General features: G+C 41.4%; 1 protein-coding gene across 8 annotated transcripts in view; it reads left to right on the top strand.

The window, feature by feature from the left end:
• The window catches only part of enox1 (ecto-NOX disulfide-thiol exchanger 1), a 197006-nt gene extending 182330 nt beyond the window's left edge, over positions 1-14676 (top strand). For 7 of the 8 annotated variants that reach the window (XM_078939581.1, XM_004081660.5, XM_078939583.1 and 4 more), the window contains 2 exons: positions 9367-9452; positions 13733-14676. In XM_078939581.1, the coding sequence (XP_078795707.1) occupies positions 9367-9452; positions 13733-13864 (218 nt within the window). In that variant the 3' untranslated portion in view covers positions 13865-14676. The remainder of the gene's footprint in view (positions 1-9366; positions 9453-13732) is intronic. The other variant, XR_013652696.1, reaches the window with a different exon arrangement.
• The last annotated feature ends 3881 nt before the right edge of the window (positions 14677-18557 follow it).

The following is an 18557-nucleotide window of genomic DNA, read 5'->3' on the forward strand; positions in this document are numbered from 1 at the left end:
TTTGTTTGGGTTCAACAAATTTATATTAAAATCACCACATAGAAATATTACCTCTTTGGAAATGTTAGCAAAAATATTTTCAATGGCACTTGTTAAAGTTTCAATGTTCGATTCAGGGGCTCGATACACACGACTGACAATGACTTTTCTCTGTTTCTTCAATCTAATCTCTAGAGATATATATTCCATGACATGGTCAATACAGCCAGACATTCTCTCTATGTATGATTAAGAGTTTGTGATTAAGATCTGTATTTCTGCTGTATTCTTCATCTGTATAATAACTACACTGGCTCTTCACAAAGTTAAACAAATTCATATCTGGGTCAATGATATCTTGGTCAATCATTTGTTGTGTATATATTTTTTTTCTTTTTAAAGATGTGTGCGTGCACGGCAGACTACACCATTGTTGTTTTCTGTTGACATGTATCCAAGTCTTCAATTTCTTTGACTGCTATTCTTTCATGCTGCTGTAGGTTTAATTCAAAAACACTAAAAAAAATATGGCCTATGTGCTTCTTTCCGGGGCCTGTGGGTTGGGGTGTGGTGGTTTGGTCTGGGTCCGGCTTCCGGGGGTTTTCCGGGGCAGGGTTCTGGGAGCTCCGCCATCCAGGTTGGGATCACTACCTTGGGATGGGGTGGGGCTTTTTGCCCCTGGGATCTCTGGGTTGGGTGTGCGCGGAGCAGGGGACCCTGCTTCGTGGGGGGGGGGGGGGGGGGGGGGGTGTCTCATCCCCCAGGTGTAGTTGGGGTCTGCCTGCGCCCCGGCTTCTCAGAACTGCGCCTGCTCTGGGCGGGGGGCTCGCCTGAGTCCGGGGCTGGGCTCCCGTCGTCTCTGGTCCTGGGGGGGTGTTGATGCTGTCCTAGGTGGCCTGCCTCTGGCCTGGGGCGCCTCCTGTTGGCTTGGCCGGGGCTGGTGGGGGTGGAACACTCGACTCTCTGGGGGGGGGGGGTGCTTGTGGTCGGCGGGGACGTCTGATGAGTCCAGGGTTCAGGCGCCTGGGAACCAGAGCTCCCATTGGGGACCCAGTTGCCTGGGGCTGGGGCTCTGTTTTACGGCCCTGGGGGTGGTGTCTAGACCTGCTCTTCCCTGGCTGTGTGGTCTTGGGGGGCTGGTGCACTCTGCTGTGCCTCTGCCACACTGTGTGGTGGGCCTGGTGCCTTGTACTCGGGTGGGGTTTTTTGGGACAGGGATACAACAAAACCATGCATGGTAGAGCATGACAAGTCTCCCTCTTTACACATAACAGCTCACCAAGAAGTTGATAGGTTGGGGGGGGGTTAAACTAAATAAATAAATAGATAAATAAACAAGAGACAAATATTACGAGTTTTAGGGCCACCAAAAAAAAAGTAAATTTACGAGATTATATCTCATAAATTTACGACTTAAAATCTCGTAAATTTACGAGAAAAAAGTCATAGATTAACAAGGACAAAAATGCCAAAGTTTTCCGTTTATCGGAGCCAAGCTTGAAGATAAAATATGTGGAGCCTTTTGTGAATCTTTATTTCCGGATTATAGGTTTAAAAAACAAAGAGATTCTGAACCTTTTGGTGACTCAAAATCAGATTATTGTCAGTGAAGCTGGCTTTCCGGGATTCGGTGTCGGTAAAGGGGAGTTTCATCTGTAAAATAAGGACCTCAGAGACACGTTTGGGTGTAGAGGACGGCTGCAGTCTTTATTTTCCTTTTCATTCACATAACCTGAAGTTCATTTGTCACCTTACGTCATGAACCTGTCATCTGAACACCAATGCGGAAGTAAACAGTGTTACACACGGCCCCTCCTGCAGATGAAGCGTCCCGTTTCAACATAAAACAAAGGGGAATGAAAATAGTGTGTTATATTAGCATTAGAACGTTGAAAATGCCAAAAAGTGCTCCTCCTCAGACGGAAACATCACACAAATGTAGAGATCTAGTCTTTGGTGGAGGAACAAAGGATTCAAGTGGATAGCTGCCTGCAGGGATACCTGATGATGGCTTCATCGGGCTGCAGAGATCCTGCAAACCAACCATCAATAAAGAAAACTTTAATAAATTGTAAATTCAACAACTGAGCTTCCAAACATCTGGAACATAATCAATAAACATGTAGCTCACCTGTTCAACTAAGTTTAGTTGGTCTGCTCTGCTGCTGCGCTGCATTCACCTGCTGCTAATCTCGTAAATATACAAGTTTTTTTCTCATAAATTTACGACTAAAAATCTCGTAATTTTTTCTTTTTCTTTTTGGTGGCCCTAAAACTCGTAAAATAGAAATCAGTCAAATGGGGGAAAAATAATAAAAAATGAAAATAAAACGGGGGGAAAAAAGAGGGAAAAAAAGGAAAAAAAAGCAATTAAGGAAATAAACAAATATGGTTAAGTAGACCCCCCTCCCCTCCTAATCAAGCTTTGTTTGCTTTACACACGTAGGGACCATTGGTGGAAGCATCCACCAATTTTAATTGCACCTAGCTCTGGGGTGTGGGGTGCTGGGCCTCCTACCTCTGCTGGAGGATTCAGTGTGATCAAGGTACACTCTAAAGGCCCGTTCACACCGGGACGAATTTCGCTGGCGATTTTCGCCGACGTTTAACGCCCCGTGACTAAACAAAGGGCACCAATGAGAGTGTGCACACCGGCGCGAAAAAACGCCACGCGTCAAAGTGTCAAAAAAAAAAAGCCTCGGTTTCGGTTTTTTTTTTTTGACGCGTCGCGTCGAAATCTATTCGACCAATGAGAGTGGCGCTTTTGCACACGTGTCTGGAGCTTCTGAAGTTACAGTAAAACACAACTTGGGGGCGCTCAAACACAAAACTGCCTTGCTGAACACACATACCAGCGAAGAAGATGGAAGCCGAGTAGCATCTACACAGCAGCGAAGAAATAATGACGGACATTCTAAAATATCCCCGAACCAAGCACCAGTTGGAGCAACTGGTGCTTGAAATATTCATGTTTTCTTTGTATGATTCTGACAAGCGCGTAAATACTTGCTCTCTTATTCTGAGGGAAAAGCGACTTTAAGAAGCGTAAAGTTGCGCAGCGCCACCTTGTGTACAGGAGTATTTCTGTTTACATTAAGCACCATCTAATGTCAGGGAATGAAATTGCATGTTCGCTCGGCTCATCGTCAGTGAAAATCGCCTGGGTGTGAACACAAAAAACGTGGCGAAAAACGCTGGCGAATAACGCCTGGCGAATATTCGTCCCGGTGTGTACGGGCCTTCAGAGTAACACATTCATACAACACACCCGCTTATTCACCTTTGCACAAATACGGGCATGGGTATTGTTTTTTTTTTTCTCTTTTTCTACACCATTCTTTCTGAATATCTGTAATGCGAATATTGTGTGTACCTGTCTGTGTGCAGAAATCCTGGGAGATAAATCTTTAATCATTGATGCATGATTATACTTCTAACCCGTAAATAGTTGTGTGCAGACAATTTTTTTTTGTTTTGTTGCTGTGTGAACTAAGTCATGTAATTTAATTTAAGTACGACACTTTTATGTTTTGACTTTGTGATAACGACTACCCACCACTCTAACCCCTTATCCCCCATCTCTGACATCCCGCTCTGTTTCTTTCTCTCCTCTTGTTTCTTTTTTTCCGTCCGGTCCAACAAGGGAAGCATACAAATATAATTTTCATAAATGAAGCTTAGCCTCAAATACACAATGGGTTTATACAAATATACACTCAGTCTGTCTGTAGATCCATAAACCCCAATTGTAACAATAAAATCTGTCCAATACAAGAGCCACTCAGCTCTTGTATTGGACAGATTTTGTTGTTACAATAAAATCTGTCCAATACAAGAGCCACTCAGCTCTGATCTGCTTGCTCAGCTGTTGGACAAGACAAGTTAGAAAAAGAAAAAAAAGTAAAAAACACTAAAAGATTTCTTACATGACAGACCACTCTTGTAACCTGAAGATGACCTTACAATTATACACATTTGTTTGTTATACTCTGGACTCTGAATTTGACCCATACTGTGTCATGGACGTCGCATGATCCAGCTGTGTTCTCAGACATTCCTAATGTGTGTTCATATTAAATGCACTGACCATATGAACCATCTAAGTATAAAAAAACATCAAACAAAACTGGAATACAGCAAATATTTGTTAAGGAAATCAATAAAATTAATGGTCCATTAGTTGTGGGACATTTGGTGGACAAAATGACGGACAGAGGAATGGCAGCCATGAGCTGAGATGAGAATTCAGGACAAAACCAAATACGGCGGAAAATGCAGCAATCTGCAGCTTGGCTTCACGTAAATATGTGGGAATAACATTAGCCTTTATTTTGTCGGGAAACGACTGGAAACACAAATCCACGTATTTGTTTGATCGGTTTCTTAGGACTGAGTGACATTTCTGCTTTGAAAAGCTCACACACACCCCCAAAGCCGCTGTGTGAGCTGGCGGCCTGAGCTCTGCTCAGATGTAAGAGAGGGCGAAGGGATGTAAGAGAGGGCGAAGAGCCAGAAGGGCGGGGCGAGAGCAGGGCGAGGGCGGGGCGAGGGCGGAGCGGCGCTTCGCAACGGGCGTCCAGAGAGTAGCCGGTCTGTTCTGTTTGAGTTTTAAAGCTTTCTCCGTCTATGCATGATGTTAAACCAGAGCAGTAGTGACACACGATCAGAATGAACTGTTTACATGCACAACGATCGGATCAACAATCAGCATAACCAACCTATCTGAATCGGAAAGAAATTTTGATATGAATGAGTCTGGTCAAGGCACAGTATTCCGAACGGCGTGTTTACGTGACGCATTTTTCTTCCGATCAGGGATTCTTTCCGATTACTTTTGTCCATGTAAACGCACTGAAGGAATTATATTTTTGTTGTCCTTATTTCTCTTAGGCTTTTTATCTTATCTTTATTTCATTGAAGGTTCTCTTTCAGGTTTACTGTGTGTGGTTCCCGTCATTTGAATTTAAAAGGGACTTCCTGAACATTGCATATGTAAAGAGGTTTTAATGCTGCAGCTCCAAACTCATCCCCCTTCAGGAGAAACAGTCTTTGATCTTCTAAGACCATCTGGAAGGCTTGGCTGTAGATCTGACATGGACCAGAATTAAATTGCCTCTAGGATCCGATTCAATGTATGGGAACCTCTGAAGGTGCCAACTCACATGTGAAAGACAAAGAGTTGGGACTGACTGCCTGCGGAGAAGGATCCGGGCGACTGTGCTGGACCCCATGGGGACACAGTCTGTGGCCGGACAGATGTCCGTCTGTGAAGAAACCCCCTGGACGTCTGAAGCGGGAATTGAATGCTGTGATTCCAAATATGGACTGAAGGAAGTGGGCAGACCTTTCGGCCGGCCAATCCAAGCGTCCAGAGTAGGAGTGTAGCAGCCATATTGTTTTCCTGAGGAGGGGGCTGAATCCACAGGATAAAACACCGGGACGAAGAGGAGCCTTTTTGTTCTCAACAGGCTGGCATGTTAAGACGTTGGTAATTTTGCGCTGTGCAAGCTCTGAAACTTTGGTAACCCGGATGTCTGTTTTATTTTGTTTTACTCTGTTTTAGAAATAATGTTAGGGAAGTAAATTTGTTAATCTTAATCCGGTCGAATCCAGTGGTTTCCTTTTTCTCGACTTTTTTTGAACACGCAAGCAAAGTAATCTCAAAGCGACAGATTTTTTTCCTACAGCAGCTACTGTGATAACCTCCTTTAAAAGTTACAAATGTTAAATAAAAGTGTCTGGAATATCTTTTCATGGATAGGAAACTTTTCAATGTACAAATTTACAGTGTTTAGGTGAATTTATCTGAAAAGAAATCTTAAAAAATGTGTCAATACAAGAGCAAATCCTGTCTTGAAACTTTCCTTCTCTCTTAAGCTGTGCTCACACCAAATGAGATACGCGTGGGAGTGGCAGCCAGATTAAATGTTAAGTCAAGGTATAGACACGATCAGAGGTCTTGCAACGTGATTTGAGAGTCGGACAGCTGTATCCGTCCGGGAACAGCATGACTTATTTATTTAACCTTCATTTATCTAGGCAAGAAATTCTTATTTTCCACTGTGGCCTGGCAAAAGGCAAGCCCTTTTGAGAAACAAAAAAAAAAGTCACAGGAGAGACAAACAACAAAAATCAGGATAAAACAGCAGTTATACAGACAATCATTAAAACAATAAAATTATTACAATCGTTAGAATCATAAAACTTCTTTAAAATGATCTCTAAGGCTCCTTTTTAAAACTGTCTTTGAAAAAAAAGGGTCCATTCTCAGGGTTTTTCATGCATTTGCATTTTTTGAGAATTGCAGCCGTCTAGAGTTTAAAAATCGGAACTTTGCGAAGACAGCGCTTCGTATCAACCAATGGGGAACTCCTCTCAGGACACATGACGAGTTCAGTGTCTCAATTAATTGGGAGGGTCCAAGGCCAACTTATTTGCATTAAGAAGATTATATAAGTTCCTCTAATTTTGTTGTTGTATTTAATTTTTCCTTTCTCTGATTAATGCTGGATAACAAGTCGTCAGAAAGGGTTACAGACAGACGGAAGTACCGCTCGAAGCGCCGACATTCAGCCGCAACTCCTACAGTAGATGGAGAACCTCACCATACTGGTAGAGTCTGTTAATGATCTCCGGACGTCGAAATGTGGTTATCGATGTGATTTCCATGTAGCGATCAGGCTAAAAACATTTAGTGTTAGCTCCTCACACACGTGTCCGCTTCAAATAGAGGCAGCCAACGTGAACTTGACCCGTTCACTATGAACGCAGCTTTAGTCTTTATAAGAAATATTTTATATCTTTTGATTAATTTATGTTTTTTCTGCTGTTGTGAGTCTAGACCAGGGGTCGGCAACCTTTACCACTCACAGATCAACCAATTAGATCTGTTTCCCACAGAAATGAAAGCACAAAGAGCCGCAACACAAGGGATGTTAAAAAAAATTGTTTTGCCAATATATCGCGATAGTTCATTTGGCGATACTTGTATTGATTAAAAACGCTATCAGGATATTTATTTATTAATTTTAATTATTTATGAGCGTGATGCTTCCTTTGATCTTTTGTCCATGTTCGAAAACCTTGAATATACTTTTCCGTCTGTCAAACACAGAGTTAAGATGAGTCAGATGAACGCAACATTTTCACTTCGATGCAGACTCATTTCTATTTTTTTTCCCCTTTAAATCCAGTAAACCCAATAAAGTATATTATTTTATTTTATTATTTTATTATATTTTTTATTATTTTTATTAGTAAGCAGCTGTTAGTTTGTTGCGGGTCTGTAATCATAGGCGGTGAGTCTAAGCCCCTCCCCCGCCTCTCTACCTTTTCACATCCTCTGCAGCTCCAAGTTGTTTTACCCCGCGTGCAACCCGCCCTTGATAGGATTGTAAGGGCGCCCCAAAGCAAAATTAATTAATTTTACGCGGAAATGGGTGGTTTTAGACTGGGGGGGGGGGCTTTTTTTTTCTTGGGCGCTCCTGTGCCTCCTACGAGTTTGCCACTGACTGTCTTTTTAGAAGAACATGATAGTTATTTTACAAAACCAGAGAGAAATGCAGCACAAGGATGAAAAACCCGCATGCGGCTCCAGAGCCGCAGGTTGCCGACCCCTGGTCTAGATAATCATTTGTAAAGCATGTTGTAAAGCACTAATAGCTTGTAAGATGATGCAAAAATTGACAAAATGCAGCTCTGTAAACACATTTAATAAATATCAACATGTTTTCCTTTCACACTTGTTTTGTTTCTATATTTTAACCCTTGTGCTATCTTAGATGACCCCACCCTTGCACTGACTTGTTCTCCCTACCATGACAAAGGTTGATAAAGGTGGAAACGTTTCATGTAATCCAAGGACACCAGTGAGGTTCACAAATCATTGAAGAAAAAAGGTTCAGCGCACTGTCTAGTGGGTCTAGATGACCCAACTCCCAATGTCAAAATGCCTAGGATAGCATAAGGGTTACGATTAGTTTTAGCCACTGACGGGCATGTTTGCTCACATTTATCTGTCCAACAGACACCTACACAACTTCAGCTGCTCTGGTGATTTCTGTTCTCTGCTTGTGTTCATGTCATGCAGCTGACATGATTTTACCAGTGATGAATTTTAGGTGTAAAACTGTTTTAGGTGTTGAAAGTTTCTTCACAGTTGTGGCACCACAAAATCACAAACTCTAAACCTTTTTAAACTCTATGATATCTTTATCACACAGTGCCTTCTTCTGGACACATGTTGCATTATTCTCAATGTTCAATAAAGGTGTGTTGATATATTTTCCAGTGACACATGGATGTGTGGGATTCATCACAACTTAAGAAATCATGAGAACAATTACCTAAACATGATGGTTCAAAGATGGTTTGATTCAGCATATTTGATCAACTTTTAGGGTAGACTCAGGCAATAGACCAAAGTTGTGACTGACTCCCTTAAAAATAGGTTTGTTTAAAGTGTCTTCATCCCTGATGGTGCTGCTGCTTTTAAAAGCCCTCTCTGTAAAATTGAGTCATATTCATCACAGCAGCAGAACTCCCTTCACTGCTGCTCAGCAGAGCCTGCAAATTGTCTGCACATGCTCAGTGATGACCTATTGTGGTCAGTGTGACAGAAAATTTGATTTGTTTGATGCCCTCTGTACCCACATTTTCAGGCTCTAAAAAAAATTAAAACAGTCTGCTGTTCATGTTATGCTCATGTGTTTCATTACATGTAATCTTTTAATTCAAATTAAGAGTGAAGAGGAAACATTAAGAAGACAAATCTTTTAAGAATATCAGAGAAAAATCATTTCAATAAGATAAAGGAGCCCTTTAGATCTTGATTTTCCCTCCAGTTGGTTGTTGGTAAAAGCATTTCATTAGGTGTGAAGTGGAGCCACCACTGAGCAGCTTCTTGTTTTCAATGTGTGGATGTGAAAAGAGATGAGGAAGTTTCACTTTCTCTTTTTCCAGTCTTTCTTCTACTGCAACCCCTCACCACTCCAAACACCCCCCAGTCACCCTCCAGCTCTGCTCTGGTTCCACTGTTACATGTGAGCAAGTCTGGTGTTCCTGTAATTGCCAACGTTTTGCCACATAAGTCAAGGAAATTAGTTGTGGCTCTGCAGCATCCTCCTGGGGTGCCCCTAGATTTCCTTTCTATTCTCTTCCTCCACTTTTCTCATGCCCCCTCACCAAACCCCTCAATACTCCTGTATTAACAGATACTTCTACAGAACCTCATCTCAGGAGCTCTCTCTGCTGTTTTCTGGCTTGACTGTCTTCTGTTTTGATGTTGTTTGATGCAGATGTAATGAATGTGTCTTGTAAATTCTTTCACTTTGCAGTTCTTCATGATTTTGTTTTGAACCCCTTTTCCCCCTTTTTTATCTCCTTCAGGCATCATGTCCACATTTCTCCACGTTCATCCGTTTGGAGCCAATCTTGAATATCTGTGGTCGTACATTCAAAAACTGGATGCAAAGGTAAACATTTAAATTGAAAATTAGTAACATCTGCTAAATGATTATCTGTGAATACTGTGCGAGTGAAACATTAACAAGAGTCAAAGCATTTTTTTAAACCTGACTGCAAAACAATGTAGAGTAAATACTTTTCACTGTAAGGAAAGAATGTGTTAACAAGCAACAACCGTTTCTGCTCTTTGCACTAAATAAACTGGATGACCAAAATAATACTTACATAAATTTATAATTTTTGTGATACAGAAAAGCCAGCGCTAAAAAAATAAATGGTGAATTGCTAGAATATACCCTAACATAAACAGAGAAGAAGAAAAAAACAACATTTTCCACTTCCTTAAACTGAGAAACCATCCCGGCAAACATTGCTGCATGTCAGCGCCACACATCAATCAAGTCTCTTCTACAATTCAGGTTTTTGTACAGTTTGCCTCACTGGGATCATGTAAATCCACCTGGGATGAACTTGATGGTGCTTGATGTGTGCGCTGTACTAGGAAACGCTAGAGCTATTTGTGTCGGCCATTACCCCTCTGCTGTTATAAACCCACGACATGTCTTATCTCAGTAACATGAACTAAAAAAAATGAAATAAGCTGCAGCAGCAGGTCTGATTGGAGGCTTAGGGTTGAAAGTCCCAGAAAATGGGAACGTCATTGTCCAAAGTTCTTCCGATCCTGGAAAAGCATTTAGACTGTTTGCAGGTGGACCAGAGCACAAGTAGCTAATACTATGTCCTATTAAGCTTGTTCGATCTTTTAACTGTGAGCTCACTTGAAAAAATCTTTTAACAAGAGCTTCAGCTTCATGGCTAACTGTTGGCTAATTTTGACACCCATCAATAAGGCACAAATACATTCTCCAAGTGTAGCGGGCCACGGCTAATAAATCTACTATGTTGTTGGGTCTTAAGACATGGACTTTTTAGATTTAGATTTTTTTATTGGACATGTGACAACCGGGACATCTGTCCAAAAGGGTATCATGTAGAACTTGACAGTGTTTATGTGGTCATTATTTTCCACACAAGATAAAATTAGATTCTTATTTACATTGACGTATGATTCCTGTTTTCATTTCTTTTCTGGATACATTTTTAATGTTTTTCCCAAATAATATACGTTTTTGTTTCTCAAAGAAATCAAACTGCTGCTAACTTTGATGTTCCTCAGCTGCAGTCCAGATCTATTTGACAATGTTTTTACTTTAGACCAGGCATGTCCAAAGTGCGGCCGTGGGCCATGCGGTCTGCATTCAAAATTCTACCGACCTTCTCCGACCTTAGGCTTCTCTCATAAAATCAAAAATATTTTCTTGATAAAGACTTATAAATTCTGTTATAAGTCATTCTAAACCTGTAGTAACACTGCGGCGGAACCCTTCTCTGACACTTTCTTGTTCATTTCTAAAATGTAGACTTTAAAAGAAATGAACAGATTTGTATATCAAAACCACAGTGATTTGTAATTCTGAATAGGACAACTATTTGTGTTATTTTGCTGTTCACATGATTTACATTTAAATGTTTTGAGTTAAAATTTAATTCATCCCATTCACAGAAACCTAAATTTAATGATGAGAAAAAGTTTTTTTTCAAAGGTCACTTTAAGAAATGATCTTGTTCAGCGGTTTTTATGGTGTCAATTCAGCGCTTAATTACAGTGGCCCAGAAAGGTCACAACACAACACTTTAGATTTCACAACACAAAATAACACACTACAATTCGTCACAACACAATAACTCACAACACAACACAACACTTTAACTCACAACAACTCACAACACAACAACTCACAGGACAATAACTCACAACACAACAACTCACAATTCAATAACTCACAACACAACACAATCAGTGGCAGTGGCTGGTTGTCAGTGCTGATTCCCTCCACCTGCTCGCCTCCATAAATTACTGCCACCCAGCTTCACTCACTGCCGAAATGTCAAGCGTTCAGCCCGTATACCAGCCTGATCTCAAGCCTGTAGCCCGACTACCAGCCCACTTACCTGCCTGTGTTCACTCCACATGATCTCTGCCACTACGCCGGGGCTTCAGATGTGGAAGATCTGTTCATATTGTTAGTTTTTGTTACATCCTGCTGTGTTGATATGCATAGCCCAGTACAGAAATGTAAATGTCTTAGCCATGGTTTTCCGATGTCCCAAAAGGGTTGAACAGTTGGAACTGAGAGGAGAGAGGACAAGCCACAGAGGGAACAACAACTCCCAAAAGTTTCCTGCTCTGCCTGGTTTAACCCTCGTGCTATCTTAGATGACCCCACCCTTGCATTGACGTGTTCTCCCTACCATGACAAAGGTGGATAAAGGTGGAAACATTTCATGTAATCCGTGGACACCAGTGAAAAAACGTTCAGAGCACTGTCTGGTGGGTCTAGATGACCCAACTCCCAATGTTAAAGTGCCTAGGATAGCACAAGGGTTACTCCTAGTGACAATTCACATTTTTTTTCACTAGCAGTTACTGGTGGAGCTCATCTGACTATGCTGGCGTCCTCCGGTTACATAGAGTACACGTTTGATCATTTAATAAATTAAAATATTTGAAAAACATATGAAAGACTCAACTTCTGAAACTGGTATGTTGATGCGCAATACATTAGGCGCTGAATTGACACCATAGGTTTTTGCTGCTTTTCAATGTCAAACAGGTAGACAGATCTGTAAGTGCAGATTTTTCACACTCAGTGTCAGACCCTGTGTGAGACTGAAACATTAATTGATTTTCTCTGCAAGAATAAAACATATTTTTTTACTAATATAAGTAGGGGTGTAATGGTTCATTTTAACAATGATTCGATTCATAAATTCATATTGTTACTTCTATTGTATAGTACCAATCCTTGTGTTTCTTTAAGCTAATCAACTGTATATTAAATATGTGTACAAACAAAAAAGGAAAAAAGAATGACTGTCAGATCCATTGACATTTTAGTTTCCTAAAGTTCAGTTTACTGTTGTTTTTCCACATTCAAATAATCCAAAAGGAACATTCTTAGAACTAGCACACTGTATGGTCACATGTATTTGCTAAATTCAAAGTGTTTCCACACATTGGACTGGAATGATGGACTGATCAGTTTTTGCTGACATCACATTTGTGTTGTCTGCTGTGGTGCACTTGGTTGTTTTTACGTTAGGGTAAAGTAAACCTACCATGTCTCAATCCAAATGGTATTTTCCAATTTCGATTAGATTATCAGTTTATCTCATTTTGAAATGATTTTATAACAGATTTTATAACGATTAAGGTTGATTCGATGAACCTGATGATGCCACAAACAGAGTAATCTGGGTGGATCTTAGGAAAACAAAGCAATTTATCATTAATCGTTACACTCCTAATTATAAGTTCACCTCAACTCTTAGTGAGCCAACAGGGCCTGCAATCTGCTCGCCAGGGGCGGAGCTACAGGGGAGCAGCTGCCCCCCCAGAAAAAAGCTTTTATCCCCCCAAATCTTTCTGTCACTATTAGTATCATTACTGACAAGGATTAAGAAACTGTCCATATAAGCTTCTTTAAGCATTACAAAAGTGACATTGGCAATATTTAAAATGAAATCTGAGCCCCTCAAATTATGTTGGTCCATCTGGGCCGTCAGAGCCCTGGCCTTAGTTAAAGCAACTGCTGTTTTAATATTATCAATAACAACTATAATAAAACTACAGAGCCTGTGTCCTGACAAGGAAAAAATAGAATATATCTTGTTTCCACAGATTAATATTCCGTTCCTACGAAATACTATTTCGTTCCCACGAAATACTATTTCGTTCCCTCGAAATAATTAATTTGTGCGAACAAAATAATTATTCACGTCATAAGTCATTCATAAACACGGATATGCTCTCCGTCCTGCCGCAAAAGCCGCTTTCTGCGGTAACCTCCGTGTCTCTGTGACCTACATTCATTCGAGAAAGGGAAAATAAAAACAAGAATGATCCATTTATTATTGTCTCAATAAATATAAGAAAAATATCATAAGACATAGCTCCTAGCTCCGCCGCAGAACTCCTGTGCTTGTCATGCCAGCATTTGGACGGCCAGCTGGGATATTGTAGTTTAAGGTCGAATAGGAATAATAATATTCATGACTTGTCTTTTATTAGCATACTTGTTAACAGTCGCTTTACAACCAAAGGCTAGTAGGCTACATGCTATACCTCTTTGGTAAATCTTCCCTTTCTAAAATTCTGATTGTTTTTATCGTGAAACACATATTTCTCTTTCTTCCTGGTTTTGCGTCTCCTGCTGTCTCTTCACAGGTGACCGCGATGGAGCTGGAGCACCTGATGGTCCGTCTGCCCAGCATGTTCAAGCAGGAACTGAGTGGAGTTGGAGCCAATCTAGAGAAACGCTGGAAATTCTGCGGTTTTGACAGCCCCAGCACGGCGTGACGCAGGAACAGCACACACACACACAGTGAAGGCTGGTGTAAACAGACGCAGAAAACTGCAGACTTTAAAAACGTGTGTCTGTGCTGCCCACATCCAGCGACGAGCAACTTTCCTTCAACTGGACTCTAGTAACTTTAAAAGGATCCCAGATCATTGCTGATTTTTGGACGAAGGCTTTTAAGGTGGAGTTCTTCTCCGTTCCACATCGACCCTAATGCTTCTGGTTTTCTGAGATGACTGTTTTATAGCTGGTGCACCCGGAGGATGAAACCGGTCCATACTGAGACTCGACTGGTAAACCAAAGTTAAACCGTCACAGATCTCACCCTTTTTCAGCTGATAAAGAGAAACTTTTAGTAGTTATTGTCAAAAGTTGGACTGTTTGTGTTTTTTTCTCCGGGATTTCCTTCAGACCAGTGCCGGCAAACAGATTTATCACACCGGGGTTCAGAAGGAGAATTGCCAGATATTTTATTTGCTTCTTTGCAGCAGCCATGGCTGTGTTCCACTACACATGTTTATAATATTGACTGTCTAAACCTCCACTGTTGTGTTGGCTTCATATTTTTATATGTGAACTATGTAGAAACATGATTATTGAGGTCGTCCTCTAATAAGCTTTTTCTCTCAGATGTCAACTGTTTTAGCCCTGAAGGTGAACTTTGAGGCTAAAGCTGAAAAAGGCTTTGTAATAAATGATCTAGATGACATGCAAGAAGGAAGATGATGGAAGAAAAGAAATCCATTAGTTCATTTGCATGGTTTATGGTCTGACACTTTTCTTTTTCTTAATAAATAATAAAATAAATTGTCATGATTGCCACGTTTAAGTGCAGCTGCACTTTTTCCTGCAAAATGTTGCAAATTTTTTTCGTTTAAAAAAAATGTTGGTACGATATTTAATCACAGAAGAGCATTTTCTGTGTTTTCATGATTCATGAAAAATAAGTCCTTTACAATCCTAATTTATATTTGAAAAATCTTTTTTTTATTCCATATAAACTTTAATTTTTTGCCATCAAATGTTGGTTATAACTCAGGTTTGATTTGTGAGGACATGCCTTTCAACTGTCCCACTTGTTCTGAGCTCTGACTTAACCGTAAGACCTTAAGTTTTTCTGAGAAAAACAAAGCAGCTGACCGGATTCTTTTTTTTCGAGCATTGAAACTAATTACTCCAACACTGTAAAACGTTTAAATGGTCAGAATCTTTAAAAAAAACTGGAAGTTTTATTAAGAAGTGACTTAGAAAAGTTCACTTGTCACATAGCTGAAGGAAAGTTTGGAAAAATAGATAAAATCTATTTGACTATTTTTCATCAGAATTAGTTTTCAAATGTTTTCTGTATGAAAAAACAAAACAAAAAAACATTAACCTGCTAAAAGCTGAAGAGTACTGGTGTCAGTAAGGATCTTGGGGAAGGAGGTGGGGCAGAGTCCACAGCTCAGCGTGGGGGCGGGGCCCCGGCTTAAGATACGGAAGACCGTTTAATTTTGAGAGTTTGCAGCAGCGGAGTCTTCTAGAACAGTGTTTTTCAACCTTTTTTGAGCCACGGCACACTTTAACCTCGATAGAAATCCCGCAGCACACCAGCATCAAAAAAAAAAAAAAAGGAGAAACTCATAGTCTCTATTGATCTACAGCCCCTTCACTATCTCACATGCATTTTTGTGATAATTGTGGCAGAAAAAGCTGGAAGTTGCAGCTGTTTTTTCTAAAAGATTTAATAAAAGTTCAGTTAGAAGATTTAAAAACTGTCTGATGTGTGTTTGTTGTGGCGTCAAGATGTGGAAGGAAGACTCATTGTGACAGTGTCACAAAAGCATTGTGACACTGTCACTTTAACCCAATGCCTCATATGAGATGTAGTGCAAACAGCCTCCGAACGCAGACAGACTCGCGTCTCTGAGCTTCATCGTTTTGTTCACTTTTTCCACGGTCTGATACCGGATCCCGCAGAAAGCTACACCGATAAATATGAGCTTTAGCTGTTCTTTTTGTTGGAACTTAGAGACTTTGTGAGCAGAATCTGAACAAGGAAGTGAGGACTTTAACCACTTCTGATTGGTCAGACTGATGACATGTGATTAAGCCTCAAAGAATGATTGGTGGAGACAATTAAAGGGGCGGGACTTTTCCGAAAACAGCTGACACTACAGTACCGTCATTCTAATCAAAATGTCTTTAATAGAATCAAATAAACACAAAGAAAAAAGTATTTTTTTACGATCTTTCATATTCCTAACTACTCTGTGTTTTATCAGGGCCTGTTTGGATGAACACAGAGCTGATATCCTGGAGATGGAAAATGTTTTTAGATCAGTTAATGAGGGCAATTTCCCACGGCAGACTACACACTGGTTGAAAAACACTGTTCTAGAAAACGTTATTCCTAGAGAGCTTGGTGAGTGATAACATGTAAAGATTCAATCTCTGAGACTCAAGTTCCAGGAGCAATAAGGGAGAAATTGTCTAGAACTCACAGGACTTAGCAGCGTAGTTAACACAGGCAGGTAAGTAGGCTGATAGTCGGGCTAAAGGCTTGAGATCAGGCTGGTATACGGGCTGAACGCTTGACATTTCGGCAGTGAGTGAAGCTGGGTGGCAGTAATTTATGGAGGCGAGCAGGTGGAGGGAATCAGCACTGACAACCAGCCACTGCCAGGGAATGGCAGCTGTATGGAGTAATTCAGTCTCAATAATCAGAAATGCACACAACCTCTTTTACAAATGCACACGCTCCGATTCACAAATGTCATTTTATGCAAACGTGAAAAATAAATTCGGAAATACATACCCTGTTTATCACAAACACATTGTGTTTCACACATGCACACTAAATGTTTTACAAATGCACAATAACTGTTTCTCACAAATGTGCACACTGTGTTTCACAAAAAAACATTTTAGAAATTCACAATAAATGTATCAGAAATGCACAGTCGGTGCTTCACAAACATGATTTTTAGGTACACATGTGATGTGAACTCACAGATCATACGAATTGCAGAATGTGCATTCAAAATCCCGTTCTCGTTTGTGAATCTCCCCACATGTGTGAGAGATTTTTCTACGGTGAATATTGAGACTCTTCTGACGGAGCAGGTCAACTAATGTCACCATTGGCTAGTGAATCTGTCAATCAAACTCATGAGCAAAGCAGGCGGGTTCGCTTTTAGCCAATCGAATGGCCCCTTACACTCCTCACTTTCAAACTGACGAGGGAGGGAGCTGTTCAGCACAGCAGTTGAAAGTTCAAGCCGGTGTCAGTTCAAGCTAGCGTCTGTAGCTAATGATCTGTAGGGTCTTAACAAGATTCAGAGGGAACTAAGGAGAAAAACATGCCGGATTTACAGCAGCAAAGAAAATTTAATAAAAAGTATTGGTTTGGAGACGGCGATTTGTTTAAACACTGATGCTATGCTATGCTAACTAGCTAGTTAGCTGTTCCGTGTGCTTCCTTTATGTAAACGCGATCCGGGTTAAAGTTAGACACAGTATTTTCACAACCCAGACTTTAAGATGTGTGCAAAAAAGTTAATTCATATGACATTCATGAAAACGGCATTTTTTAAATATAACAGACGTGAATCCACTGTTGAATGAAAGAAGCGTCATTAAGTTTCTAACGTTAGAACCCGTATTGTGCTGACAAGCCCTGTGAGATTGTGTCAGAGTGACAGGCAGTGTGTTGGACATATTTTACTTTAACAAGAGGGGTTATTAATCTTCAGACAAACCAAAGGTATGTCTGAATAAACCCCTTTTGTAATTGAGGCCAAACTTTATTAATTTCAATCATGTTTGAAAATCTTTGGTGTTGGACCGGACGGAAAAGGAAAGAGGGGAAGAAGAGAGAGGGACGTTAGAGAGAAGGGGGGGTAGGAGGGTGATAATAGGAGGGGAAGGGGGATAAGACCATGAAGCAGCATAAAGCAACAAGTTTGCTGGTTGTTAATCATTATGGTAAGGTTCAAATGTAGTACAAAAAGGGCGGAGCCTGTCCACACACACACTCAAATGTTATAAACACACCTGCTAGCTGCAAAAATGTCCACCTGTCGACATGTACACAAAACAGATAGTGTTCACACGCATACTTATGCCTTAAAACCAACTAGTGAGAAATATTTCAGTCATTCAGTCATGCAAACTGTTAGTGCAAAGGTGAGCTAACACCTGTGCTCAGGTGAGTGTTTATGTTCTTCTAAAATGAATGGTGGAACGTGAAAGGAAGGAGGGAGAGTGCCCAGCCATCCCCACCCCAAGACCCCCACCGCAGCAGCAGCGGCAGCCGGAATCCCCCCAACGCCACACGGGAACCGGCAGGGAACAACCGCCGCCCGGGCGACCAAGCCCGCCACCCAGGCCAGGGCCAGCAGGACCGCCGCAAGGCCCCCAGAGCCAGAGAGCAGGGAGGCACGGAGGGAAAGAGAGCGCCGCCCCGCCCAACCAGGAGAGCAGCCCCCCCGCCGCGCCGGGAGAACCCAACGCAGGGCCCCACCGGAGAAGGACGCCCACAGCCCCAGACGAGCACCCCACCACCACCCAGGAGTTCCGGGCATCCCCCCGCCCCAACCCCAGGTACCAGAACCAGGACCAGAACCCACCCCCCAGGGACACGAACACCCCCGGCTCAGATGTAATGTGAACCCCCCCACCGTGCGGAGAGAGCACCGCCGGGCCCAGGAA

Source organism: Oryzias latipes, chromosome 21, assembly GCF_053564925.1.
Source record: "Oryzias latipes strain Hd-rR chromosome 21, Olatipes_Hd-rR_3.1".
In the NCBI taxonomy this organism is placed as follows: domain Eukaryota; kingdom Metazoa; phylum Chordata; class Actinopteri; order Beloniformes; family Adrianichthyidae; genus Oryzias; species Oryzias latipes.